Genomic DNA, 24,072 nt, shown 5'->3' with positions numbered 1-24,072 from the left:
AATAATCTTCAATATTTGCCATAAAATACCACAACCAAATCCCCCATAAGAAAAGGTTGTCAAAAGAGTCGTTCATAAAATATTTGAAATTCAACATCACCAATAAAATCTGCTAACAAAATACTTGCTCAAAACATCTCCCATCACATCATATAAATCAGAGTATTTTTAAACTTTGCATAAAAACGTAAACATGGCGGTCCTCGGGTTTAGCCTCCCGCTCAGTCCAAGCCTGCCACTTGGTCGCCACCTCCTGTCTCCTCATCAACATAAGCATCTGCATCGATCAAGTCTAGTGAGTCTAAAGACTCAACACGTATAAACTGGGAATAACGAGTATTACATAATAAAACCACATACAACTTCAAAATATAACATATATACTTGAAACTTAAACTTTGCGTAATAAACTTGAACTCTTAATAAACTTAAACTTTCATAATAACTTTGAACTCTCATAAACTTCTTTGAACTTGAACATACATACTTTGAAACTTGAACTTGCATAATAACTTGAACTTTCATATACTTGAGCTTTGCATAAACTTTGAACATACATGCATACATAATATGACGTGCCATCACATAAACTTTTCTTTAAACATGCTTTCATACTTCAACATACTTAACTTCATCATTTTGCGTAGAGGATGTTTCAAAGCAAGTGACCCATAACATAATAAATATCTGATCAGACAAACCACGGTACTGGGCTGACAGGGACGTATCCACTGCCACATACATGAGATCCCTGTTCATAATTTAACAGGCCAGTTGATCCACGTTCATAATTTAACGCTTCACAACCACGATCTAACATGTTCATAATTTAACGGGCGGATTGGTCCCCGTTCATAATTTAACGCTTTCCAATCCTAACTTCAAACCCGTTCATAATTTAACGGGGTGGAGAGGTCCTCGGCCACGTTCACCGACTTCCAAACCCATTCACTTTTGGTCACAAGACATTTAGCATACCTCAAAAACTTCAAATATTTTCTTTGCACGTCATACATACTTACTTGGCGCTGAGGGATTCGTTGGATGTCAATCGTGTCGTTGCTGCAACATACTAACATGAATTCATAAGCTTAACGTGTACAACTTAAACGTAAAAGTCATGCTTAATCTCAAGCTAAATAAATTCTTAGAACATTCTATAATTTCTCACCACTTGACCTTGTAAAACATCAATGTTAAATCATAGCATAAAACCTCAAACCAAACCTTAAGTGATAAAATATTTATCCCAAAAACTGAAGCTACACGGACCCCGTACCCAGGTCAGGCCCCGGGTTCGTGTAGGTACTGCCTCATATGTGTCATGTAAAAGAAGGGGCACGGACCTCGTCCCTAGGTCCATGTAGCCATGTAGGGTTACGTGTCTGTGCGTTTAAATATGTGTCGAAGAAATGAGAAGGCACGAACCTCGTGCTAACCTCCGTCTCTGGGTCCGTGTCCGTCTGCCCAACGAATTATTTGATGAAAATTTTATGACATGTCTATTCTCCCAATTAACACATAATGCATCAAGATTCAACACTATGAGACCATTCTAGGACACCATAACAATGAACTAAACTTTTATAATCACCTTACAATTTATACGACCCAAAAATACTGTCATTTATATTAAAGTTTATTTCTTACGACTTCTTAATAATTCAAGCTCTTAACGACATGAATCGAAACCTCAAAAATACTCTAAACATCATTACTAACTTTCTTATATGCAGCAACGATCACCCATCGATCCCCAACAAAGCCTGCAACATAAAAACTTCAAAAACACATTAAAATTCATAACTTTCTTGAAACACGATTTGAGCAGTCATACGAAAAATATCATAACTCACTCGTTTTTAATCCAAATAACTCAAATTTTATATCAAATCGAACGTATCAAAAAGATCTACGTTTTTGTAGTTGAAAGTTTTCTCAAAATATGTACCGCAAAATTACAGTTTTCGAAAGAGCATCAAAACAGAAATTTTCGGATCTAATTTGAGTAGTCATACTAAAAACACCATAACTCGCTCGTTTTTAATCTAAATAACTCGAATTTTATATCAAATCAAACGTATCAAAAAGATCTACGTTTTTGTAGTTGAAAGTTTTCTCAAAATATATACCGAAAAATTGCAGTTTTCGAAAGAACATCAAAACATGAGTTTTCGGATCTAAAATTTGTTCAAAACATATTCAATACATTTCTTGCTCAAACTTCTACATCATATATACATTTTTATGCTTAAAAACAACTCAACACATAATATGACATGATCGATGCAGCAAGAACAGATTATACGTGCCTTTTGATATTTAAAAATACCGTAACGACGATACCGAAGCGGAGACGATACGGGATGAACTTTGCTCTATTTTTCTTTGAATAAACTAAACTAAACTTGCTGGAATTTTATAAAGAAGATGCGTTTGATGAAGGGAGAGGGGAGAGGAAATAATTGGAGAAGTGATTGAGAATGGAGAGTTTGGGAAACATTTCCATCTCCTTAGTCAAAAGGTTTGAAAGGTTTGTTTTTGTGTTTTGTTTTGCATGTGTGTGTGTACGTGTATTTGTGTGTGTGAATGTGTGAGTTGTGTGTAAATTTAAATTAAAATATTTGAATATGTGTATGTGTGCATTAGGAGACAAATGGTTAATGTGTTTGACTAAGAATAAAATGAATAATACATGTGTATAAAATATTCAAAGTGTGTGTGCTTGTAAATTTAAATAAATTATTTAATTAAAAATAATTAAGGATTTTAACTTAATAAAATAAAATACTAATAATCAATTACTATACTAAATAAAAAAATGATAACTCTTTACTACAAATAATACATCCCTAACTTAAAATAAAATCCACTATTAATAAACTTTTAAAAATATAAACTCCTAAAATAACTTAATATTTAAATTAGGCTTTACTACTATTAAAACTTCATAAATTATTTAAAATACCCAATCCTAACTTAAAATAAAATCTCTCCATTAAATCACTAAAAATCATCCCTAAATTTGAATTAAATTATACATGTTTTAAATCTCAAAAGTTTAAAATCTTAAAATCACTTAATAAATTAAATTAAGCTTTAAAATATTAAAACTTCATAAATCATTTAAAATGTCTCAAACCTAACTTAAAATAAAATAACACTTTTTAAAATTTACTAAAAATTGTCCCGGTCTCCATTCATCGATCTCGCATCGAATAATCGCCTGAAACATAAAACTCAAGAAACATTTTATCTTGCATCAATTAAACATAAATAATTAATATAATGAAATAAGCATGCATTAAAATCCTTTAATAAAATACATAAGAAATTTATTAACTTGCACACACGTGGTTCATATGGATCTAAAATTTTCGGAACTTCACAGTTTTAAATCTCGAGGACGAAATTCAATTTAAGGGTGGAGAATTGTAAGGTCTAGGAAATTTGAACTACATAACCCAACAGCATGCAATCTAGGGTTTTATAAAAATATGTGTTTAATGATTTTTATGCATTTAATGCATGAATATTTCATGGTTAGGTGTTGTTACATGGGTATTTTAAAGTTTAATGCATTAGGGTTTTAAGTTGCATTTTGCGCTCGAACGGGAAACGGAGACCGGGTATAATCAGGAAAAATATTTTATTGAATAATTAACCTTAATTATTTAATATGAGATGTTTCAAGTATAGTTTTTGAAAATGGGCCTTGGTTGGTATTTTTATTCGTCGGGTTATATTTTTAACTAATACGTAAATTTTAGTGAATCGGGGGACTTTTGAAGGTTCGGGCAATATTTTTAAAAACATACCGAAATGAAATATTTTTTGGGAGTGTGTTTGGGCTTGATGGGTTTATTTTAGTGCTTAGTGGGCCCAAAACCCTTTAACTTCATTTAAATTTTTATTAGGGCTCATTTATTCTTGAGTTTCTATTTAAAACCTACAGCATCAAACCCTAACCCTAAACCTAAAATTCTCTCATTCAGCAGCATTCTCTCGGCCATTTCCAGCAACTCCTCTCGGTTTTCTCCTAGTTTTCAAGAGAAATTTCTTCCCTGCTTCTCCGGTGCAAGTCCTATGCGCATACCTTCGAGTTTTTTATCACAAAAACGTTAAGTCACGTCATGTATGTTATTTTTCCATCATTCACGTCGTACTTATGCTGAAATTTGTGCTATGTATGTATATTGCTCGGTCCTTGAATGCTAAAACGTTTATGCATTCGATTTGTCATGAAACTAGGGCTAGATCGACTAAAGGGTTGAAGCTGCCATGCAAGGGGCTGTTCAGGACTGTGGTACAGAACCTGGAGGGTCCAAGCCATGGTTCATAATGGCTGGAGCGTGGCTATCTTGGTCTAGAATAGGATCAAAAGGCTTGGAGGCTCGTAAGCGCGCCGGGAAAGCACCTCTTGGTCATGCACGTGAAGTCGAGTGTATATGGCTGTGGGCTCGAGTGAGTGGTCCAGAGAAGGGGTCCTAGGCTCGGTCTTGGTCCTAGGGTATGCTGGTTCGAAGCTGGTCCGGCTTCGTGTGGGCTAGAGTCGACGGTTTATGGTTTGATGCGTTAGGGCTTTGTGGTTGGCATGTGCAGTAAAATTCCATCAAAATTCTGGGGCTGTTAGAGGGTATTAAATGGTCTGGTCTAGGTGTTTTAGGGGCTGGTAGTGCATGGTTGGGTCATGGTTTAAATTGAGAAAAATTTGGTTAAGTTTCAGATTGATTCGGGTTAAAACCGAGACCTGGGACCCTGGTCCAAGTTTTAAAACGAATCGTATAAGTTTTGAAACGGGTTCGAGTTTACGTCTAATAAATGCTTATTATTATGTTTTTATGCTTTTTAAGGAGCTTGGTTGGATTCGGGTCGAAATTTTGATGTTCAGGGATAAAATGGTAAATTAGGGTTTCTAGGGGCAAAATGATCATTTTGCACCTAGGTCGAGTTTTTAGTCATGTCTGTGCCCTAAACAAGTTTTGACATGTTTTAAGTATTATGTTATCATGAATATGACTTTTCATGAAAATATGAAAAATACGATGCATGCTTGATTTTAAAAAAAATTCATGTACATGCATGGTTTTATTAAGTGATGAATATGATTACATGTTTTGAAATACGAGTGTTGGTTGTGACGAATACAATGACATTGAAGGCTAGGGCCCAGTGGACGGTAATGGTGCCGCAGATGTCCCTCCCGTCGGGTACCACGGTTACATATAGATGGATCCATCGACTGACATGATGATATGAAAGCCACAACTAATAAACGGAATTCAAATTAAGAAAAACGAACATGTACATGTGGATGTGATGTGATGTGATATGAAAATATTTATGCTTCGATAGGTTATGATTATGCATGCGACTTTTACGATCATAAAATGTATTTTTATTAGAGTACTTTTCATCGTTTCTTGTTATGTATATGTACTTGTTATAATATTACAGGTGTGTTAAATCTTTAGACTCACTGGTTGTGAATGATGCAGGTGAGCATATCGATGAGGAGACTGGAGGCACCGAAGACTGAGTAGACGAGGATGGATGTGCGCACGTTAACCCGAGGACCTTATTTCTTCTGCACATCATATTTTTGAAATAGGAATTATTTGGATATTTATTTTTATACGCTATCGTTTTATATGTTGATAGTCGGGTTGAACTTTACACATATTTCATATTTGAATTATTTCTTTAAAAACGTAACATTGGGGATGAAGATTTGTTATGGATTTTTAACTGCCATATTTTACTTGTTAGTTGATTACTGGTATTTTAAATGTAATTTTCAGCAGTATTGCATTCATGTGTTTAAATATAAAATTTCGAGTAGTAGCTTTCAAAAAAAAAAATTCTAGTTGTAGTTTAAACAGCGGACGTTTCAAAGAACATAACTTATAACTTATGAATTTCATATAATTATTTATATTTATAATTAAGACATCCAAATTATAAAAATTAAAAGTAAGACCTTTGAAAATAATTAAATATTAAATTAATTAGATGTAAAATAATATAAATAAATAATTTCAAATGCATATGTGTCTCAGAAAATATCATTATGACTCATTTTTTTCTTGATAAATTTCTAAGTAAATTTTTTGAAATAAACTTGTATAGATTTTTCTGGAATATTTAGTTTACTAATTTATTTATTTTATATATTTATGTAATATATAATAAATTTAGTTAAATAACATATATAGAAAAGACTATATAAAATATAATATTGGAAGGATAATTGTGAACCCTTTGTGCGAACAAATTGATATAAATAATATAATATAATATAAAGGAAAATATCAACGCTTTACAGTTAACTCACTTTTATTACCTTATCCCCACCCGTCCACCCCCTCCTCCCCCACACCGCCGTTCCCTCGCCGGGAAACTCTTCTCTTCTTCGGCGAGCGAATACTCTGCCCTCTGCCCGGAGAAAACCCGCTTCAATAATGTCTACAATATCATTTTTCTCCCTCCAAACCTCCAACAAGACTTCACTTTTCCAGTCATCATCACCTAAAACTTCTGTGTCCTGCAGTTTAAAGGATCATTCTTTTGCTTCAATTCGAAAAGTGATTCCGAGGAACACGAAGAATTTTAATGGAGGGACTTTGTTTGCTGTTGCATGTTCGACTTCATCGCCTTTCATTGGGAAAGTTGGGTGGCACAAAAGAGAGGGGAACTTTTCATTGCTTTCGTTCGGTGTGGATCCCAAGAGTTTTGTGGAAGCTGAAACGAAATCTGATGCTTCTCAATTCTTGTCTGCTCTGCTTCCATTTGTTGTTGCTCTCACTGCCGTAGCTGCCCTTTACCAGCCTTCAACTTTCACATGGTGAGCATGACTGGAAACATCAAATTATACAAGTAAATTTTCAGTACATACAAGAACAGATTCGAAATTTTGCTGCCAAATTTGTTAAATAGGCCTTTAGGATTGGGTCTCGTTTTGGAGTTTGCTTTGCGAAATTATTTTCGTGATTGAAATCATATTCCAATGTGCTCTAGTGAGGCTTATAAATTAGTGCTACGGAATGCATATGGAGTGTAAACACCTAAAAATTGATGGAAGCCGGTCACTAACATGGCACATAATGAAACGGAGATTGTGTATATATGAGAATAATATCTTCTCAAGTAGAATTGGATTTTGTATATATGTGATTTTGCTCTGGATGCTATTGTTTGTTATAGTCCATTGACATAGGAGAGCAAAAGTGATATATATCATGAACATCATTATGGTTCTTCTTGAACTATTAAAATACATTTTTGGTATTTATATATTGCTTTTTGCCTTCTATAGTTATGATATGATATTCAAAATGCTTTACTTTTGTACTTGTTACAATATTTTTTTTTTTAATTGTAAGTGTTTTAGAGTTGTATGATGCGGTTATACATGGAATAGTCAAGACCACTACAAGAAATTGCCATGGAAGTGGATAGGTGGTTATTGCAACCACGACCACGACTCTTCCTATAAAGTATAAACATGTGCTTAACGACTGAATATTTATTACTGTGTTTTTTTTGTTCTTCTTTGGTGGGGGTGGGGTGTTTCGGGCCTTTAAGATTATGATAAGATAGTACTGTACATTTATTTCAAGGAACTTTGTTCGGGTATAGCAACTTCTTGTAATAACTGCACATGCATAGTAAAAATTTATCTGTTTCATTCCATGATTTATGTGATAATTGAAAATTAATGATAATAACCTCTAGATTCTTATTATCGTAGTTAATTAGCGTTGATACTTTTTTAAGATGTGCACATTCTTCTTGTTTGTAAATGATAGAAGAACCTGCAGGGTGTCAAAGGATTTATATGCGCCAGCACTTGGAGGCATTATGTTGTCTATTGGAATTAAACTTTCAATCGATGATTTTACTCTGGCATTTAAGAGGTCAAAACTTTTCTCTGCTCCTTTCCTTTCGTTATTCGTATATTTGGTTAAACTTTTCTCTGCTCCTTTCCTTTCGTTATCCATATATTTGGTTAACATTGGTTCCATTTATCTAAATATAACAACATATGGAACTTATGAGTGTTTCTATCTGTTACAGACCTGTGCCGTTGTCCATTGGCTTTATTGCACAGTATTTACTGAAGCCAGCACTTGGGTTGTTCATGGCCCGGGCATTTGGAATGTCCCCAATGTTCTTTGCTGGTTTTGTTCTAATGTCATGTGTGGCGGGAGCTCAATTATCTAGTTATGCCAGCTTCTTGGGCAAAGGAGATGTGGCTTTGAGCATCCTCTTGACCAGCTCATCTACCATGGCATCAGTCCTTGTTACTCCTGTTTTAACTGGCCTTCTTATTGGTTCTGTCGTTCCAGTTGATGCTGTTGCAATGTCAAAATCGATTTTGCAGGTATCTAAGGCTTAATAGAGTAGGCATTTATCAGATTTATTTTTCTCTTTTCTTTTATGCGTTCTGGGAAATTTATCTCGAAACAATTTATGTGCACAATCATGCTTGTTGGGACTCAATTGTAATTGCCCAGTGTATTATATTTCTCATGAATTTTCTTTTGCAGGTAGTTCTTGCTCCAGTAACACTTGGCTTGTTGATCAACACTTATGCCAGACCGGTTGTGACTATTCTACAACCAGTGATGACATTTGTCGCGATGATTTGTACGTCCTTGTGCATTGGAAGCCCTCTTGCTATAAATAGAAGTCAAATTCTTTCTGCAGAGGGATTGAGACTGATCGGCCCTGTATTATCATTTCATACAGCGGCATTTGCTTTGGGTTATTGGATATCCAAAATTCAACCATTCAGGCAAGTATTATTTCAACTATACTTTCTTTGTGGGTCCAAATAATGTAACAGTTTTACTATCATTGTGTAGTTTCTATGCTCATTTACTTGTTTGCTAGTCATTATTGAACCATATTTCATGGTACATAAACAATCTAGGCATCTATTGATCTAATAGTGGTGACACAAATGAATACTGTCTTGCATGATGAAATAATTTGATACAGAGAGGTTTATGGTTGAAACCATTTTGTTGATGTTTAATGAGGATTCTCAGTATCTACTGTTGGAGCCACTTGGGATTCTTCGGAGCTAAAGTCCCATAGGAATGACACGGTCTATGGCTGTCAGAGAATGCATGCATAGATACTCAGACTATACAAAACTTGTTGGGATTTTTTTCTTCGAGATGTGTGATATTCAGAATATCTGATTCTTGGTTAGAAAAAACGAGTGGTTAATGATTGCATCTACTTGGTGATGTTTTGAACTTGTGGAGGTGATTTGATTCACTTTGAATGTCGGATAAGGGTTCTGGTGATTCCAATATTATAATCTTTCTATGAGGTGTAGGAAGAATGGTTAAATGTCAGTTAAACATCACCATGAATTGAAGGAGGAGGGAGAGGTGCCATCGCCACTCCAATTTAAATTCTTTTGTCCTGAATTTCGCCCAATTTGTTTTTTTTTTACCAGAAAAAAAAATTATCCCCGCAGCATTGATTGCCCAAATCATCATTATTAAACAGGCTAAAGTGATACAATATGATGACAGGTTAGAGGAAGAAGCCTGTAGGACAATCTCATTGTGCACGGGGATGCAAAGTTCTACGCTGGCGGGACTCCTAGCAACCCAATTCCTCGGAAGCACTCAAGCCGTCCCCCCTGCTTGCTCAGTCGTTGCTATGGCTATCATGGGTCTTTGCCTAGCATCTTTCTGGGGTAATGGGTATAGGATCAGGGATTTACCATCGCTGGTGATTCCAAAAACTGGTTCAGCCCTGAATGCTCAATGAAGCATCATCTGGGAACACGAGTTCTTGAAATATAACACATACAGGGGAGTAAATTCGGCTAGTAAACTTTAGCCGAATAATAACCCATATGTACTACTCTGGTGATCGATAGGTAGCATGTTCGTGTCCGCTGCTTACAGGAGATGAAATTTTGAAGGTCGGAAGTTTTCCTGAATCTTGCATTAGCTGCACGCTTATGTATATTCGTTGTGTATAGCACATCAAAGCTAGAAGAAATAACTTTTAAGTACGAGGTTATGTAATTTGGAATCTATAGAATATTAAAAAAATATAGGTAATATTTGATTTTTTCTCCAATATGAGGAGTATCATCTCTGTTGCTTCTCGTTGGGAAAAGAATAAGGTAAACAATATAATCTTATTTATTTATGATGTTGTTTGACTAAGTCTAAAATTATTTAAAACAATTCATCAATATTTTATTTAGAATAAATTATTATGATTAATATTTTCTCTAGAAGAAAAAAAGAAAAAGATAGTAAAATCTCAGAATTGACTAAAAAGCAAAGTAATAAAATAGAGATTTAAGAATTGAGAATAAAGTTTGTATTTAAAAAGATATATATAAGGTTATTTTGAAAAGTGAAATACTAAAATAAGAATTTTTTGGAAAAAAAAAACAAAAACTTGTTTGAGACGATTTCACGGGTCGTATTTTGTGTGACAGATCTCTTATTTGGGTCATCCATGAAAAAATATTACTTTTTATGTTAAGAGTATTAATTTTTATTGTGAATATCGATAGGGATGACCCGTCTTACATATAAAGATTCGTGAGACCGTCTTATAAGAGACCTTATTCAAAAAAAATGTGGTATCTTATTTTTTAGAAAACAACTTATAAACTGTCAAATAACTTATATTTACCAAACAAATTATGAAAGCTTATAAGTTCAGTTCACTAAAAAGATTTTCAATTGAGGTGATGTTATCTTGTCGTAGAATCTAAACATGGAATAATAATTAAATTTGATCTAAGTTGGGCGTGTAAACTTAAGGTGTGGATTATGAGCATCAGTATTATTATTGCAGAGTTCAATTTATCTTTTAAATATATTTCTCGCGTAAATTTTAATTATATACATGGCAAAAAATATCAAAGTAAGAAAATGTTTTATATTATGTTATTTAATTCATACTTTAAAAAAATAAATTCGTATAAACTTGAGTAAACAAAAAAATAAAAAATAAAAAGCTGTTTTGAAATTTATTGTAATAGATTGTTTGATATCAAAGTCTCAAGTTTTAGACCAAATCCAAACAGGGAAAAAAGGAGAAGGGGGTGGGGGTGTGTTGTGTGTGTGGGTGTTTGATTACAGACCCGCCCAGCCCCTAATGAATTGAAGGTGTACAAATGGCCTTCTTTACTATACAAATGTGTAGTTTTTTTTGCTTCAGCAAAAATGCATTCAAATGCTCAATTTCTACACTCAAAATCACTCTATAAACCAATCACAGGATCAATACAATACAACAAAAAAAGTACTCACGCTCAAATTCTTCCTTTTCTTAGTTATTGCTGTCATCCAATGATGATTCAGAAGCAGTATCATCGATGGTCGAGTTTGAGCTCGTATCTACAAAGCTTCCAGTTTCACTGTCTGAAGATCCAAATGGTCGATCGTCCATCGGTTGTTTCAATGTCCAATACATAATGCTTGCAGTCAATGTAAGGATCATCTTCTGGTTTACCTGGAAATGAAAGAAATATGTAGCAAATCACTGGCGGTAGTCTCCCCTTTTTTTATTTTATGAGGATTGGTCTCGTTTAAGTTTGATGTGAAGATTACCTCTATTATGTCTTCTGGAAGCAAAAATATGGAGCACCCGAGTTTCCTGGCAATACTTATGATGTACGTTGCATTCATCTTCTTCTCATCCTCTACATCATCCAAAATTTAGAGGACAATAAAACGAGCTTCCAAATGATGAATCCATGCGAAAAGCCATGAAGAAAAATGATATGGATACAAATAAATCACAAAGAAAGATACATACCAGTTGATCCTTTTGTAACAAGACTCCAGTTGACAGATCTGGGGTGCACGGCACTGAGTAGCTCAATGAAAAATATTCCATCAGACAAGCTCTTATCCTAAAACATGAAATTGCATACCTTTTCGTAAGAAGTCACGTCTCTACAATAATAATAAACTGGAGGGAGACAAATGAAAAGAACTAAGATGCACAGAGTGGAATAATAAACCAATAAATCTGAGAGCAATAATTTGCAAGTAAGCAATCGAATGTAGTATTCTAGAGTTATGCAGTTTTAAACATTGATATTTGAGTTTCAGTTTTAAAAATCTGAGTTATATCATTACATCAGCTATAACTCTTGGTCCTGCTGCAATTCTTAATGATGCAGAAACAAACAATGATTGATCCTGCTATTTTCGTGTTTTCAGTTGCATACACATCCATGGAATAAAAATGGTTCGTGAATTCTACCTTAAAACTGATCATGTGACTTTGACTCCCCGAATTTCTGACCTTTCCATTAGCCCACTCTAAAATGTCTGCATCAGTAATTTCTTTACCATGGGAATGGTGCCTTAAGTTTTTCAAGAGCTGAAGCATGTTACACCTCATCAACTGCCATAGAAAGGCTGCAAATCCACGAAAAGGGTAGATGTTACCATATAGCACTACTAGTTTTTCTTCTCAAATATATGGTATCAAGAAGGTACCCAATATTAGTTTCTTATTCCCTTGAACAATGTCATTTCCAGCTATATTGACCAAGGAGAACTTCAAATGTTTCCCTATCTTCACAACTTGATTGCAGTTTTCTACTTTTCTGAATGGCATCTTAATTGGTGGCTTAGTAGCTATTTTCCAATTAACAATCCCCGGAGACACTTTGTCAAGTGTCTCGAGGAGAAGCCATCTGCAAACAAAGAAAATATGTCCAGATTTCTGAAAAACTCTTGGAGGACCACTAAAGTATGTAAATTTTTTCCCTGGAAAAAGTAAGAGATATTAACCCGTTTCTGAGATCTTCGAAGACATTGTCAATGCACGAGGAATTTCCGAGACTATTCATCCAAAACCGGAATGCCCTCTCTTCTCTGGAGATCTGTGTGTCATCAGGTAAGGTTTCAAGAAAAGATATCTGTTTTGTTTGGGTTGAGAGTCCATTCCTGTATATGAAGTCTCATCAGCAATACAAAAGAAATAAAGAGTGAAGTAGAGACAAGAATTATCCAGTGCCTTATAGGATCAGTCAGCAATCCGGTGTTTTGTATATAGTTTCTAGAAACTGCTATTATATTTTTGCGGTTGTAGCTATAGAGCCACAGTCAGTTGTTAATCTGATCACCAATAATGCATAAAATGTCATAATTAAGATGTAGCATAATTCCGAAAGTACTCTCACCTGTGCTGGAAGATATGTGCTACAAATGCAAGATTAAGGTTTGGAGAACCTTCAACTATGTCTTTTGCCGTTAAGTATCTCTTGCAACCCATTCTATCAGCATGTTCAAGAACTAATTTTGCTCTCTCGAGATGGTTTTTTACTTTCAGCGTAGACGGATGGCTGTGTTCTGGGGCTAGAACATTCAAGAGAAGAGCATAGGCCTCAGCATCCTGCTCGACCAGGAATTTCACCAATCAAATGTTAATAGCTTCCCATCTAGTATTGAAGATAAAGCAAAAAACACAACCAAGAGGAGAAACAATACCAATGTAAACAACCAAATACCATGTGAACGGTGCACATGATTATATATAGAAAACGGAACCAATCTGAATCTCGACTCATTTCCATTTACCTTTACATCAGAAGAGAAGTTTGTAACTGTTTTTGTGTATGCTGCCTTTTTCAATTGAAAATTCATCCATCTTAGCAAGATCTTCTCAGGTGGAAGGCTCATCAACTCTTCCACGTCCTGATATTTAAAATAAGAAAGTGGATAAACTACAGCAGCCAAGATATTCTTCAGGCAAGAATAAAGTTCCACTCTGTTGTATAAAAATCTTATATCAATTACCTTACTATCATCAACCAGCTCAACCAACTGTGGTGTTTTCTTCAAATTGAGGTCCGCCAGCAGTTGTATCTACAAGAGAATGTAGAAAAGGTGCTATGTAAAAAGATTTAACTTCCTGTTATTTGTGATCTTAAACTATAGGTATATATAAATCTTGATTCATACCTTGATAATTTGAGATATGACTCCAAGAACAAGATGTCTCTGAAAATTAGCGGTGCAAAAAATTGATATGATTAAAGAACTAGATTGAAGTCAATTATTCAAAAATCACCATTATATATTTACCAGAAACATCACGATTATCAAATGTGAACTAAATAAACTAAATCAACACACGGAGAGGTGATTTCAAACAAATAAAAAAGACAACAAACTTCGTCAAGCAACCAATAGAACCTTTTAAGCATATTAAGAGATAGTGACAGAGAGTGGGAGTTCCAATTACAGTAAGTTAATAATAAGAACAGGAGGACAATTTCATATAACATTAGAGCAGATTGGCAAAATGATTAGCAAACATTTTTTAGCCTGCAAAACCAAGCTCTATCCGCTTTGCACACAGCTTCATATTCATTTGTTAGGTTCTCCTAGACCGAAAGAGAGAGAATGAAAGAAAAATGCAAAATATTTCAAAATTCAAGTGTTTAAAAAAACAGCAATTTCAACCTACCAGAACAAAGCTTGACGAGTGCTGAGAATGGTGTCTGTAAATTTTCATCAATAATCACTTAAATACAACAACTACCATTGAATGGAGTGTGAGTGAAAATTATTAACTGGAAAGCAAGAAAAAATATCATCAAAATGACTCAAGAAAAGGATAAACTAGAATATCATAATCTTTGTGGAACCCCTTTAACAATGAATGTGAAAGGATAGTCTAGCTTAATTAGGAAAATGGAATGAGTACACATACCCTTCCTTCAATAAAATCCTGAGTTCCTATATTGACTACTGTGCATCCAATTGCCTTGGCAGAGTTGAGGCATAATGTATGATTCTCATTCCTCTCCCATGGATTGAGCATTCTCTTTGTATTTACCGCACGCTCATCGATTGTTCCAGGTACAGCAATATTAATTAGCTTACTGCATTCAAAGGACACATTTCTTCAAAGTTCAAACAAAGTCACAAAATAAAGAGCATACATGCATGACTTGCAAAAAAAGATTGTCACCAAATAAGAACTCCATCTTTGGCAATCTCAAATAGATCATTGGTGCTTGCATCAATAGGAAGATATTTCTGCAAGAATTCATCTGCGGCAAGATAGTTATTGATATGTGCAACATATGACGCTTTTTCAGATTCACTTATCGTATGTAGCAGTGTGGAAGTAGGAGATTTCAAGAATGCAGATGAATTCTTTGCACCAATTCCCCATCTTTCAGTTGCTAGAGCTTGGAGTTTTAGATAAACCTGTCACAACATATTAAAAAAAATTCATACAAACTATAGAAGAAACAGGGAAACTAAAAAATTAAAGAATCAAATTGTTGAACCCATTTTGAATTTTCATGTGTGGACAGCGTCTAGACATAATGTCCAAAAATTCAATTGCCAAGTCTTTCTTATGCCTTGCATTTGTTAAAACATCAGGATAGTGAAACGGGACTAAGCAACAGACTTGTTAAGGAGATCAAAATGAGAAAATTAACATTTTGAAAATTGGAACCAATAGCAAATAATAAAGTGAACAGCTCCCTTTGATCCCAGACTTCGTGGCCGCACAAAGCTAATGAATAGTCCTGAACATATATGATCCGAGGATATTTTACCATCGAAATCATTTCTGTGTAATCAAAACAAGATGTTGCTAAAGCTTTGAGCTTCGTTTAACTGCTACGAAATGAAATAATGAAAGAAAGAAACCAAAAATACATAATCTTGATCAATCGGTTTAGATCTTTCAGCTTTATTACATCATCTTGATAGATCGAGAATTAAAGTTCAACCCTTCGGATCATTCACCTTTTCGAAAAATGTTTGGCATTAAAAATTATAATTAAATTCCTCGATCAAATCAAAATGATGCAGAGCAACATCGGCTTACCCTGAGAAAGAGTTCAAAATCAACTTCACTTTCCAAATTCTCATACGAATCTTGAAGAACCGCAGTTCTGTCTTCCACCGTCAGATTCTCGCCCACGTGTTTCAGCTTGGACATCTTCTCCGGCAACTCCCCCAGCTTCAGACCACCTCCGCTCTCTCTTCTCATCGCCATGAACTGCAAGAACCGCATTCATCGCAACCGCAACATAAAGAATTCATTCAAGAAAGGCAACAAAAACGACCCAGAACTTACAAAAGACTTCAAGCTGCGTAGCTCCACCTGCGTGAACTGATTCTGAAGCCATGGATCTGAAACCAACACCCCAACATAGCCAGCCATTGTTAAGAATTGTTCGGACTTAGCTAAAAAAAGAGAAAAAAATTACAGAGAAAAGGGTGTCTGCGTGAGGAGACACTGGGGTAGGAGCAAAGCTGTCACATGAAAACTGAGAATTCAAAATATGTCCCTCTTTCTTTCTTGCTTTCATTTTGAATTGAATCATTATTTTTCCAAAAGAAATCACACGGTGAAAGGGGGATAATTTAAAAATTATTAAATGTATCGTTTTAACGGTCATTTTTTTTAGTTGGATTAATTTCTTTTCATTTTTCTTTGTTATTTTTTTTTAAAATGGTTAATTTCTTGCCAATACTACTACCAAATACTCAAATATATGGTGCTCTTATTACATTTTAATTATTTATTTCCATACATAGAAAACATTTGTTTTTTTTTTTACTATTGTACTTATTAATCTATTAATGATAAAACATTTCGATGCTTCACCAAATCGATTTTTCCATATGTTACTTGCTATATTAAGTCTTGATGGTTCAGTACCTCCAAAATCACATGAAAATAATTAATAAACCAGTGAAGGGTCGCGGGGATTTCTCTTGGAGTGATCTCCCCGATGTTTAAGTCATGCAGAATATCATAGAGCAAAAAAATTGGGAGGAGAGTTAAGTAAAGAAGGTAAAATAAGTGTTTTTGTATATAATAAAAATTCACCATTATTTTATGTTAAATAAAATACATATTTTCTCCTTCTTATACCTTATTTTGATAGTCCATTTATTTGGCACACAGTGTCCCAAAAGTCGAGAACTCGGATCATTCTAAAGATGACACAAGAAAATAGGAATATGATATGCAAATGTGTTTATGTTACGTGTCGAACGATTATTTTAAGGGATATCATTTTTTTGTGTATGTATGGAGTAAATTTATAAAAGTTATTAAATCTTGTTTTAATTTTTAAGAATGAAAAAATATATATTATTGAATTGTGTGTGATGTGTTATTTATTGATGAATAAAGTATAAAGGCATGTCACATGGTTGTGGTTGTTGCTTAGGCCTTCCATGGCTTTTTACATAAAGTGAAGTTTGAAAACACAAATATAGACCAAAAGTTGGCAATTTATATTATATATATAGTTTTTGTGGATAAGTACGTAAAGCTTAATAATCGGGCTGATTTTACTGAAATTAAATAAATATTTATTCTCATTTTTTATATGAATCAGTAGTTTTAATTTTATGTATTTTTAAAATAATTTACTTTATACTTTTAAAATAAGACTGAAAAAGCCTATACTAAAACAAATACATGTGTTTGGGAGGGGAAAAAACTATGACAGCTAAATGTTGATCAAAAGTATTGGAGGAAGAGGCACCTCCCTTCGTTTTCTTTTTTTTTTTTTTGGATGCATAGTAGCACCACACTAATTCTCAACAGCACAACTGAAACTTAGCTTCAAATTCTCACAACTTTCACTAATACAGTATACCTGTTGATGATATCTCGGGATGTCCCGGGCTATGGATAGTGCCCGGGTCAGGGGATGAATCTTTCCCGGGTCACGCGTGATTCGGGTCAGCAAGATGACTAACTACCCGGAAGCCTGGATCTCAGGCTGCCCGAGATGTTTAAGAAGGACTTGACAGAACATATGGAGTCTAGTTACTCCAAAAGCCGAGCCATTGGAGTACCCAATACATAGTCTCCCCGGGACGTTGTATGCCCGAGCCCTCATAAGAAATCCCGAGAAGCATTTTACCCGGGCCACTTCGATATTGTGCTGCATTAAATAAACGTCGACAAAGTAGGGTACACAGCCGACCTATCTCTGACACTAGTGCAAGTGGCTGATAAAATCAGGGAGACTGGATGTAGTTAATATGAGATTTGACATGTCAAAACAATAGGGTATAATCAGCCGCCATACTATAATTAATGCTCAATACAAAGAACGAGTTCATCATTGCATCTCCTACTATAAATATCAGGTTTATTTTTTGCATTTACTCTCTATTCACACATTGAATGCTCTCATTTATTGTGCATTTACTACTGTTTTTCCACACAAATCTTACAACCATCACTTGGTTACATTGGTTTCTTGCATGAGCTCCTCACTGACTTAAGCATCAGAGTGGTCACGCCGGACACCCTCCGGCACCCATTCACGTGGTTATTTTCTTGTTTGCAGATCTCTCAAATCGCTCAGGGAGGAAAGAAGTTCAGTCCAGACATACATCTCATATTGCCTTCAATATATTGATAGCAAACCCGATAGAGTGCCCGACCCGACTCACCCTTTTCACCCGGGTTGCATCATTGGTGCCGTCTGTGGAAAATTTGAGTTTTAAGGCATTGATATAGCTCCTACAAGAAAAGCAAATCAGGAAACTTCCCGGATCCAGGAAGAGAACAACAATCGTCTTTCTTGTGCAGGTGGCCCCCACCTAATGGTCCCCAGCCCACCATCCATTTAACTCCCGAGGAATTGACCAAAATTGTAGCTGATGCTGTTAAAACAGCCATAGCAAAGAAGACCACTACTCATCATTCTAATCACCCCGAGCAGCAACGTGAGCGGCCGCAGGAGGAAGAGAGAAGGGAGGAGGAGAGGGAGTCAAGTGAAGGTTCTAAATCTCCTACTGTGGCAAAGGAGTTAGAGGAATTGAGGAAGAAGGTGAGAGTGTTGGAAGGGCAAGTTGGTTCTAAGAGCAATGCTCAAGTTAAGGAATGCCCATTCTCTGATGCAATTGTCCGGGAACCACTCCCCGGACATTTCAAGTCAGCCAAAATCAAAGACTATGACGGGAGTTCTGACCCCGAGGAGCATCTTGCTCGCTTTGAAAATATGACCATGTTGCATTGCTATGGAGACCATATCAAGTGTAAAGTGTTTTTAACTACCCTGGTCGACTCTGCACAAAGATGGTTCGAAGGGCTGGCACCACAGAGCATTCATTGTTTTGAGGAATTTCAAAAGGTATTCTTGTGTCAATTCAGCAGCAGCAAGAAATACAAAAAAACTGCCTTCAGCCTTTTTGAAGTAAGGCAGGGCCAAGACAAAACTTTGAGAGCTTACATCAAGCGATTTAATCGAGTAGCTCTGGAGGTTCCCGCATGTGCTCCAGGGACGAAAGTCATAGCTTTTATGCAAGGATTGTGGGAGGGAGATTTTTTCCGATCCCTGACCAAGAAATTGCCCGGGAACTTCGAAGATATCTTGTCCCGGGTAGAGAAATATATCAATATGGAAGAAGCGCAGAACAAAAAAAGAGAAGCCTTGAAAAGAGCAGAGGAGACCGGGTTGTGAAGCCCGAGGAGAGAGCTCACAAGAAAAATGGTCTGGGACATTTCTCTCATGTACCCTTGAGAATTGCTCGGAATCGAGAAATTCAGGAATGCAGCTCAGACATAGCCCCACCTCCAAGCCTGATGGCACGGTCACCGAGACCAGAAAAGAAAGGGTTCTGCACCCTTCACAAAGAATGTTCTCACAATACCAATGAGTGCCGAACACTAAGGAAGGAGTCTAGTAGACGTTCTATGCCAGCATCTACTCCCCGCAAATCAGGAGATATCCCGAGTGGAAGTAGGAGGGAAGAGGGAAGTTCTCGGGAAGAGAGAAGCAGACAGATCGAAAGGAAGGACCCTTCCCCGATCCGGGGAGTAATAAAGATGATTTCGGGAGGGTCCACAGATGGCGATTCCAACCAGGCCCGAAAAGCAAGAAGCAGGAAGGAGTGCCTGGAAGTTGATGGGAGGGGAAGAGATGAGCCAGTTATAAGCTTCGGCCTGGAAGACCTCATGGGAGTCAGTGTACCCCGCAATGACGCTCTTGTTATCCAAGCCCGAGTGACTAATTATGATGTATTAAGATTATTTGTTGACAATGACATCTCTGTCAATGTCATCTTTAAAGAGGCACTGGTCCAAATAGATTTGCACAAGTATCAGTTAGAGGTGGTTGAGACTGCCCTGTTTGGTTTTGCTGGACATGCCGTGTACCCTGAGGGGGAAATCACCCTGCCATTAACCCTGGGAACCGGGGACGTTAGAGCTGTGGCCTCCACTTATCACCAAAATTAAATTTCCAGTACGAGGATGGGTCGGGGAAGTCAAGGGAGACCAACCTTCCTCTCGGAGGTGCTATGGGGAGACTGTACGGGTGGATTAGAAGAGGGCGAGAATGGAGGAGAATGGGAAGAAGGAGAGTCCAGATGAGGAGGCCAGAGGAAATGAAGTACATTTTGTTGCTGAGGAAGAACAAAAGGAAGTGGAGATTGAGCTCGGGAAACACATCCGGGTGGCCCGAGAAGTCAACGCGTCCACCCGGGTAAATCTCTTGAATTGTTTAAAAGCTAACATTAGTGTTTTCGCTTGGTCTCAACAGGAACTGGCCGGGATTTCACCAACGGTGGCCGAGCACAAATTGAATATCCTCCCGGGATCCCGGCCTGTGAAACAAAAGAAAAGTCACTTCAGCCCTGAAAAAGATAAAGTCATTGAAGAACAAGTGGGAGAGTTGCTGCGGGCCAGCCACATTCGAGAAGTCTAATTCCATACTTGGCTCTCAAATGTAGTCCTTGTCCCTAAAGCTACTAGAAAATGGAGAATGTGTGTAGATTTCAAGGACCTGAATAAAGTCTGCCCCAAAGATTGTTATCCACTCCCCCGGATTGATCAGCTTGTGGATTCAACCTCCGGATGCAAGTTATTAAGCTTTCTGGATGCTTATCAGGGGTATCACCAAATCCCCTTGGCTTTTGAAGATCAAGATAAAGCCAGTTTTATCACTTCCGGGGGCACCTTTTGCTACGTTGTTATGCCCTTCGGATTGAAGAATTCTAGGGCCACGTACCAACGCTTGATGAATCATGTCTTCCAAAAGCAAATAGGCCGGAACATTGAGGTGTATGTGGACGATATTCTGATCAAGACCGGGGAAGTCTCTTGTTTCATTAATGATTTGGTGGAGACCTTCACCACCTTGAATCAATATGGAATAAAGCTCTAAACCCGGCTAAGTGTGTATTTGGGATAAGAAGTGGGAAATTTTTGGGGTTCTTGGTGACTGATAGGGGAATCGAAGTCAACCCCGAGAAAATCAAAGCAATAATGGACATTCTTTCCCCTCAATCTGTCCGGGATGTGCCAAAATTAACCGGGAAGATTGCAGCCCTGTCACGCTTCATTTCCCGATCTGTTCATCGAAGTTATCCATTTTTCCAAGTCCTAAGAAAAGCGCAAAAATTTGGCTGGGATGACAATTGTGAGCAAGCTTTTCAAGACTTCAAGAAGCATTTGGCCGAGTTGCCTGTCTTGGTAAAACCAGAGTCCGGGGAAAAATTATAGATCTATTTATCTGCTACTGAGTACGCTGTTAGTTCTGTGCTTGTCAAGGAAGAAGAGGCTGACCAGAAGCCAGTATATTATGTCAGTCATGCCCTTCGAGGAGCATAATTGAAATACAGTGAAGTAGAAAAAATAGTCATGGCTATGGTAATGACTGTCCGGATGTTGAGACCTTATTTCCTCTCACACCCAATAGTGGTTCTCACCAACTCTCCGCTCGGGAGAATCATGACACATGCTGAGGTCTCGGGTAGAATGGTTAAGTGGACTATAGAGCTCGGGGAATCTGACATTGAATATAAACCTCGAGTTTCTATAAAAGCCCAAGTATCAAGAGTATTTAGAAGGGGGGTTGAATAAACACTCACAATTAAAACTGATCTTTTCGAATTTTGAGTTCAGTTTGGTGACAAACTGATCCTCGGAATCTTGTTGGTCAATGACAATCAGTTAAAATAAAGTAGTTGCGGAAAGTAACTGACTGAAAGATAGAATACGAAACTGAAATAAAATGCACAAGGATTGTTTCTTGATGTTCGGAGATTTCAATTACTTCTACGTCACCCCTTCTATCTCAAGGATAGGATTTCCACTAAAATACTTTGATCGAATACAAGGTTTGTACTGACCCACTTCAGTTTGGACTTATCACTGCCAAAAGCTGAAACTCTTAGTATTACAAAATGTTCTCAGTGCGTAACTGATCTTAGCATTATCGAATTCAACGATTATTTCAAAGTGCTAGTGAGCTCAAATTGAAGCTTTAACTGCTACGAATAAATCAAGTAAGAGTGAGCTAAAATTTTGGCAGAATAACAGCAAGCTTTTAATAGAGTAATCTTTTTGTTTTTCAGTTGTTCTTCTGTCATATTTATAAGCTTCCCTTCCAACGGTAACTTGAGATATTTTTGAATCTTTGTATCCGTTGATTGCCACTTCATTATTTCTTGGGCATTGTTTGCTTCATTTATTGTAATGCGGCGTCTTAACTGCTTTATCCGAAATGCGTTGTTCTAAGCTGTATTGATTGAAGTGCGGCGTTTCATATTCAGTTGCAGTCTTCTATGTCTCTTTGTCAGTTGAATGTTCTTTCCCGAGACATGTTTAGTTGAAGGATGCTTAGCTTAAAAGCATACGGCTGAATGTATTATCTGTCGGTTGACGTGTTCCAGATTTGCTGGTGAGGAGAATAACTGAATTGCGTTTCAGTTGCGTAGATGAGTTTACTAGATTCAGTTGTTGAGTTCAGTTTACTCGATCAGTTGCTGAGTTCAGTTTACTCGATCAATTGGTTCGTATTTTCAGTTGGTTCATATTTTGTCAAACGTCGGAATTTAGTTTCCAACACCTAAATACACCCTTGTTCGCCCCTCCCCTCATTCAGCCTCCATACCCTCGGTTTTCAGCAGCCAACTCGTTTTCCTCCATAATTTTCAAAGCAAGCTTCTTCTCCGCTGCTCCAATGCTAGTCCCGTGCGAGTTCTTTGAGTGTTCAAGCGTTTAATCATCAAGGCACGCCATGTTTCTTCTTTCTCGCATCATTCATGTCGTATATATGTTGTGATGTGTATTATGTATATAGAATGCTCGGTCCTTGAATGATATCACGTTCTTTCATTTGGTTTTGACATGAACCCGAATGTTTATGCTTACTTCTCACGTTTTTCTTGATTCTATTGTAAAGGGCTGAGTGTATTGATCTTAGGGGCTGTGTAAGTCGACGAAAAAGGTGTCAAGGGGCTGGAGTCGAGTGAGGGTCCAAAATTTGTTGAGGGCCAAACGTTTGTATTGTGGATGGGCTCAGTTGGGGCTAGGTTGGAGGAATTAAGGGCACCGGCTATGCAAGGGCCATTCCTAGCCATGGGCCAGATCCTGGTGGGTCTGAGTCATGGTCTAGGGGTGGCTCGAACGCTGCTGGTTTGGTGTTAGGACCGATCGATCGAGTTGTGTACGAGATGGTATCCGGTGGAGTTCCTTTGGTGGCTAGCGAGTGTTTGAGTCATGCAGCTTGCATGGGGCTTTGATCTCGGGTCACGTCGGTCCAAGAGGGTCCATGGTTGGTCTAGGAGAGGTTGGCTCAGGTATTGTCTTTGGTGGTTAGGTCTAGGATCGTTGAATCGTAGGGTTTGGCTTGTGTGCGCTGGAAAGTTCCAACGACTTGCAAGCTCTTTCATAGGTCCTAAGGGGTCTAGAACATGTGGTTTAGGGGCTAGATGTGTAATTTCGAGTCACGGTTTAAGTTCGGAAAAATATTGTTAAGTTTCGGTTTGATTTTGGTTAAAACCGGGACCCTGGTTCAAGTTTTAAAACGAATCATTTAAGTTTTGGTACGGACTCGAGTTTACGTCTAAGAAATTCTTATAAATATGTTTTGGTGTGTTTTAAGGAGTTTGATAAGCTTCGGGTCGGAATTTTGAGGTCCAGGGATAAATGGTCATTTAAGGTTTCTAGGGGAAAAATTGTCATTTTGCATCTGGGTCGTGTTTTTAATCCTGGCAGCGTCCTAAGCACGATTTTACATGTTTTTAAACATTTATGTTATCATGGACATGA

General features: G+C 36.9%; 2 protein-coding genes across 2 annotated transcripts; one reads left to right on the top strand and one right to left on the bottom strand.

Annotated features, from left to right (window-relative positions):
• The first annotated feature begins 6,333 nt into the window (after positions 1-6,333).
• LOC140803174 (probable sodium/metabolite cotransporter BASS3, chloroplastic) lies at positions 6,334-10,120 on the top strand. The gene is made up of 5 exons (XM_073158889.1): positions 6,334-6,844; positions 7,821-7,916; positions 8,077-8,383; positions 8,550-8,797; positions 9,552-10,120. Exons 1-5 carry the CDS (start codon positions 6,462-6,464, stop codon positions 9,790-9,792), a joined length of 1,275 nt encoding a protein of 424 aa, XP_073014990.1. The 5' UTR covers positions 6,334-6,461; the 3' UTR covers positions 9,793-10,120.
• A 963-nt stretch (positions 10,121-11,083) lies between these two features.
• Positions 11,084-16,362, bottom strand: LOC140803173 (fimbrin-2). The gene is made up of 14 exons (XM_073158888.1): positions 16,117-16,362; positions 15,865-16,038; positions 14,989-15,230; positions 14,728-14,899; positions 13,974-14,012; positions 13,809-13,877; positions 13,590-13,706; positions 13,193-13,404; positions 12,801-12,956; positions 12,504-12,703; positions 12,265-12,422; positions 11,812-11,908; positions 11,604-11,695; positions 11,084-11,505 (listed from the first exon to the last, which is right to left on the bottom strand). Exons 1-14 carry the CDS (start codon positions 16,201-16,203, stop codon positions 11,323-11,325), a joined length of 1,998 nt encoding a protein of 665 aa, XP_073014989.1. The 5' UTR covers positions 16,204-16,362; the 3' UTR covers positions 11,084-11,322.
• Between the last annotated feature and the right edge of the window lie 7,710 nt (positions 16,363-24,072).

The sequence above is a fragment of the Primulina eburnea genome, chromosome 10 (genome assembly GCF_022965805.1).
Source record: "Primulina eburnea isolate SZY01 chromosome 10, ASM2296580v1, whole genome shotgun sequence".
Classification (NCBI taxonomy): Eukaryota; Viridiplantae; Streptophyta; class Magnoliopsida; order Lamiales; family Gesneriaceae; genus Primulina; species Primulina eburnea.
Note: the sequence above shows the minus strand (reverse complement) of the source record. Positions and strands in the feature narration are given on the sequence as shown.

Excerpts from the sequence above, each read along its gene's own strand:
- LOC140803174 (XM_073158889.1), top strand. The coding sequence starts at position 6,462 with ATGTCTACAATATCATTTTTCTCCCTCCAAACCTCCAACAAGACTTCA. Across the intron at positions 8,384-8,549 it reads TGTCAAAATCGATTTTGCAG|GTAGTTCTTGCTCCAGTAAC; the intron begins GTATCTAAGGCT and ends TTTCTTTTGCAG. Across the intron at positions 8,798-9,551 it reads TCCAAAATTCAACCATTCAG|GTTAGAGGAAGAAGCCTGTA; the intron begins GCAAGTATTATT and ends ATATGATGACAG.
- LOC140803173 (XM_073158888.1), bottom strand. The coding sequence starts at position 16,203 with ATGGCTGGCTATGTTGGGGTGTTGGTTTCAGATCCATGGCTTCAGAAT. Across the intron at positions 14,013-14,727 it reads AGGATTTTATTGAAGGAAGG|AGACATCTTGTTCTTGGAGT; the intron begins GTATGTGTACTC and ends GCTAATTTTCAG. Across the intron at positions 11,506-11,603 it reads TTCCAGAAGACATAATAGAG|GTAAACCAGAAGATGATCCT; the intron begins GTAATCTTCACA and ends TTTCATTTCCAG.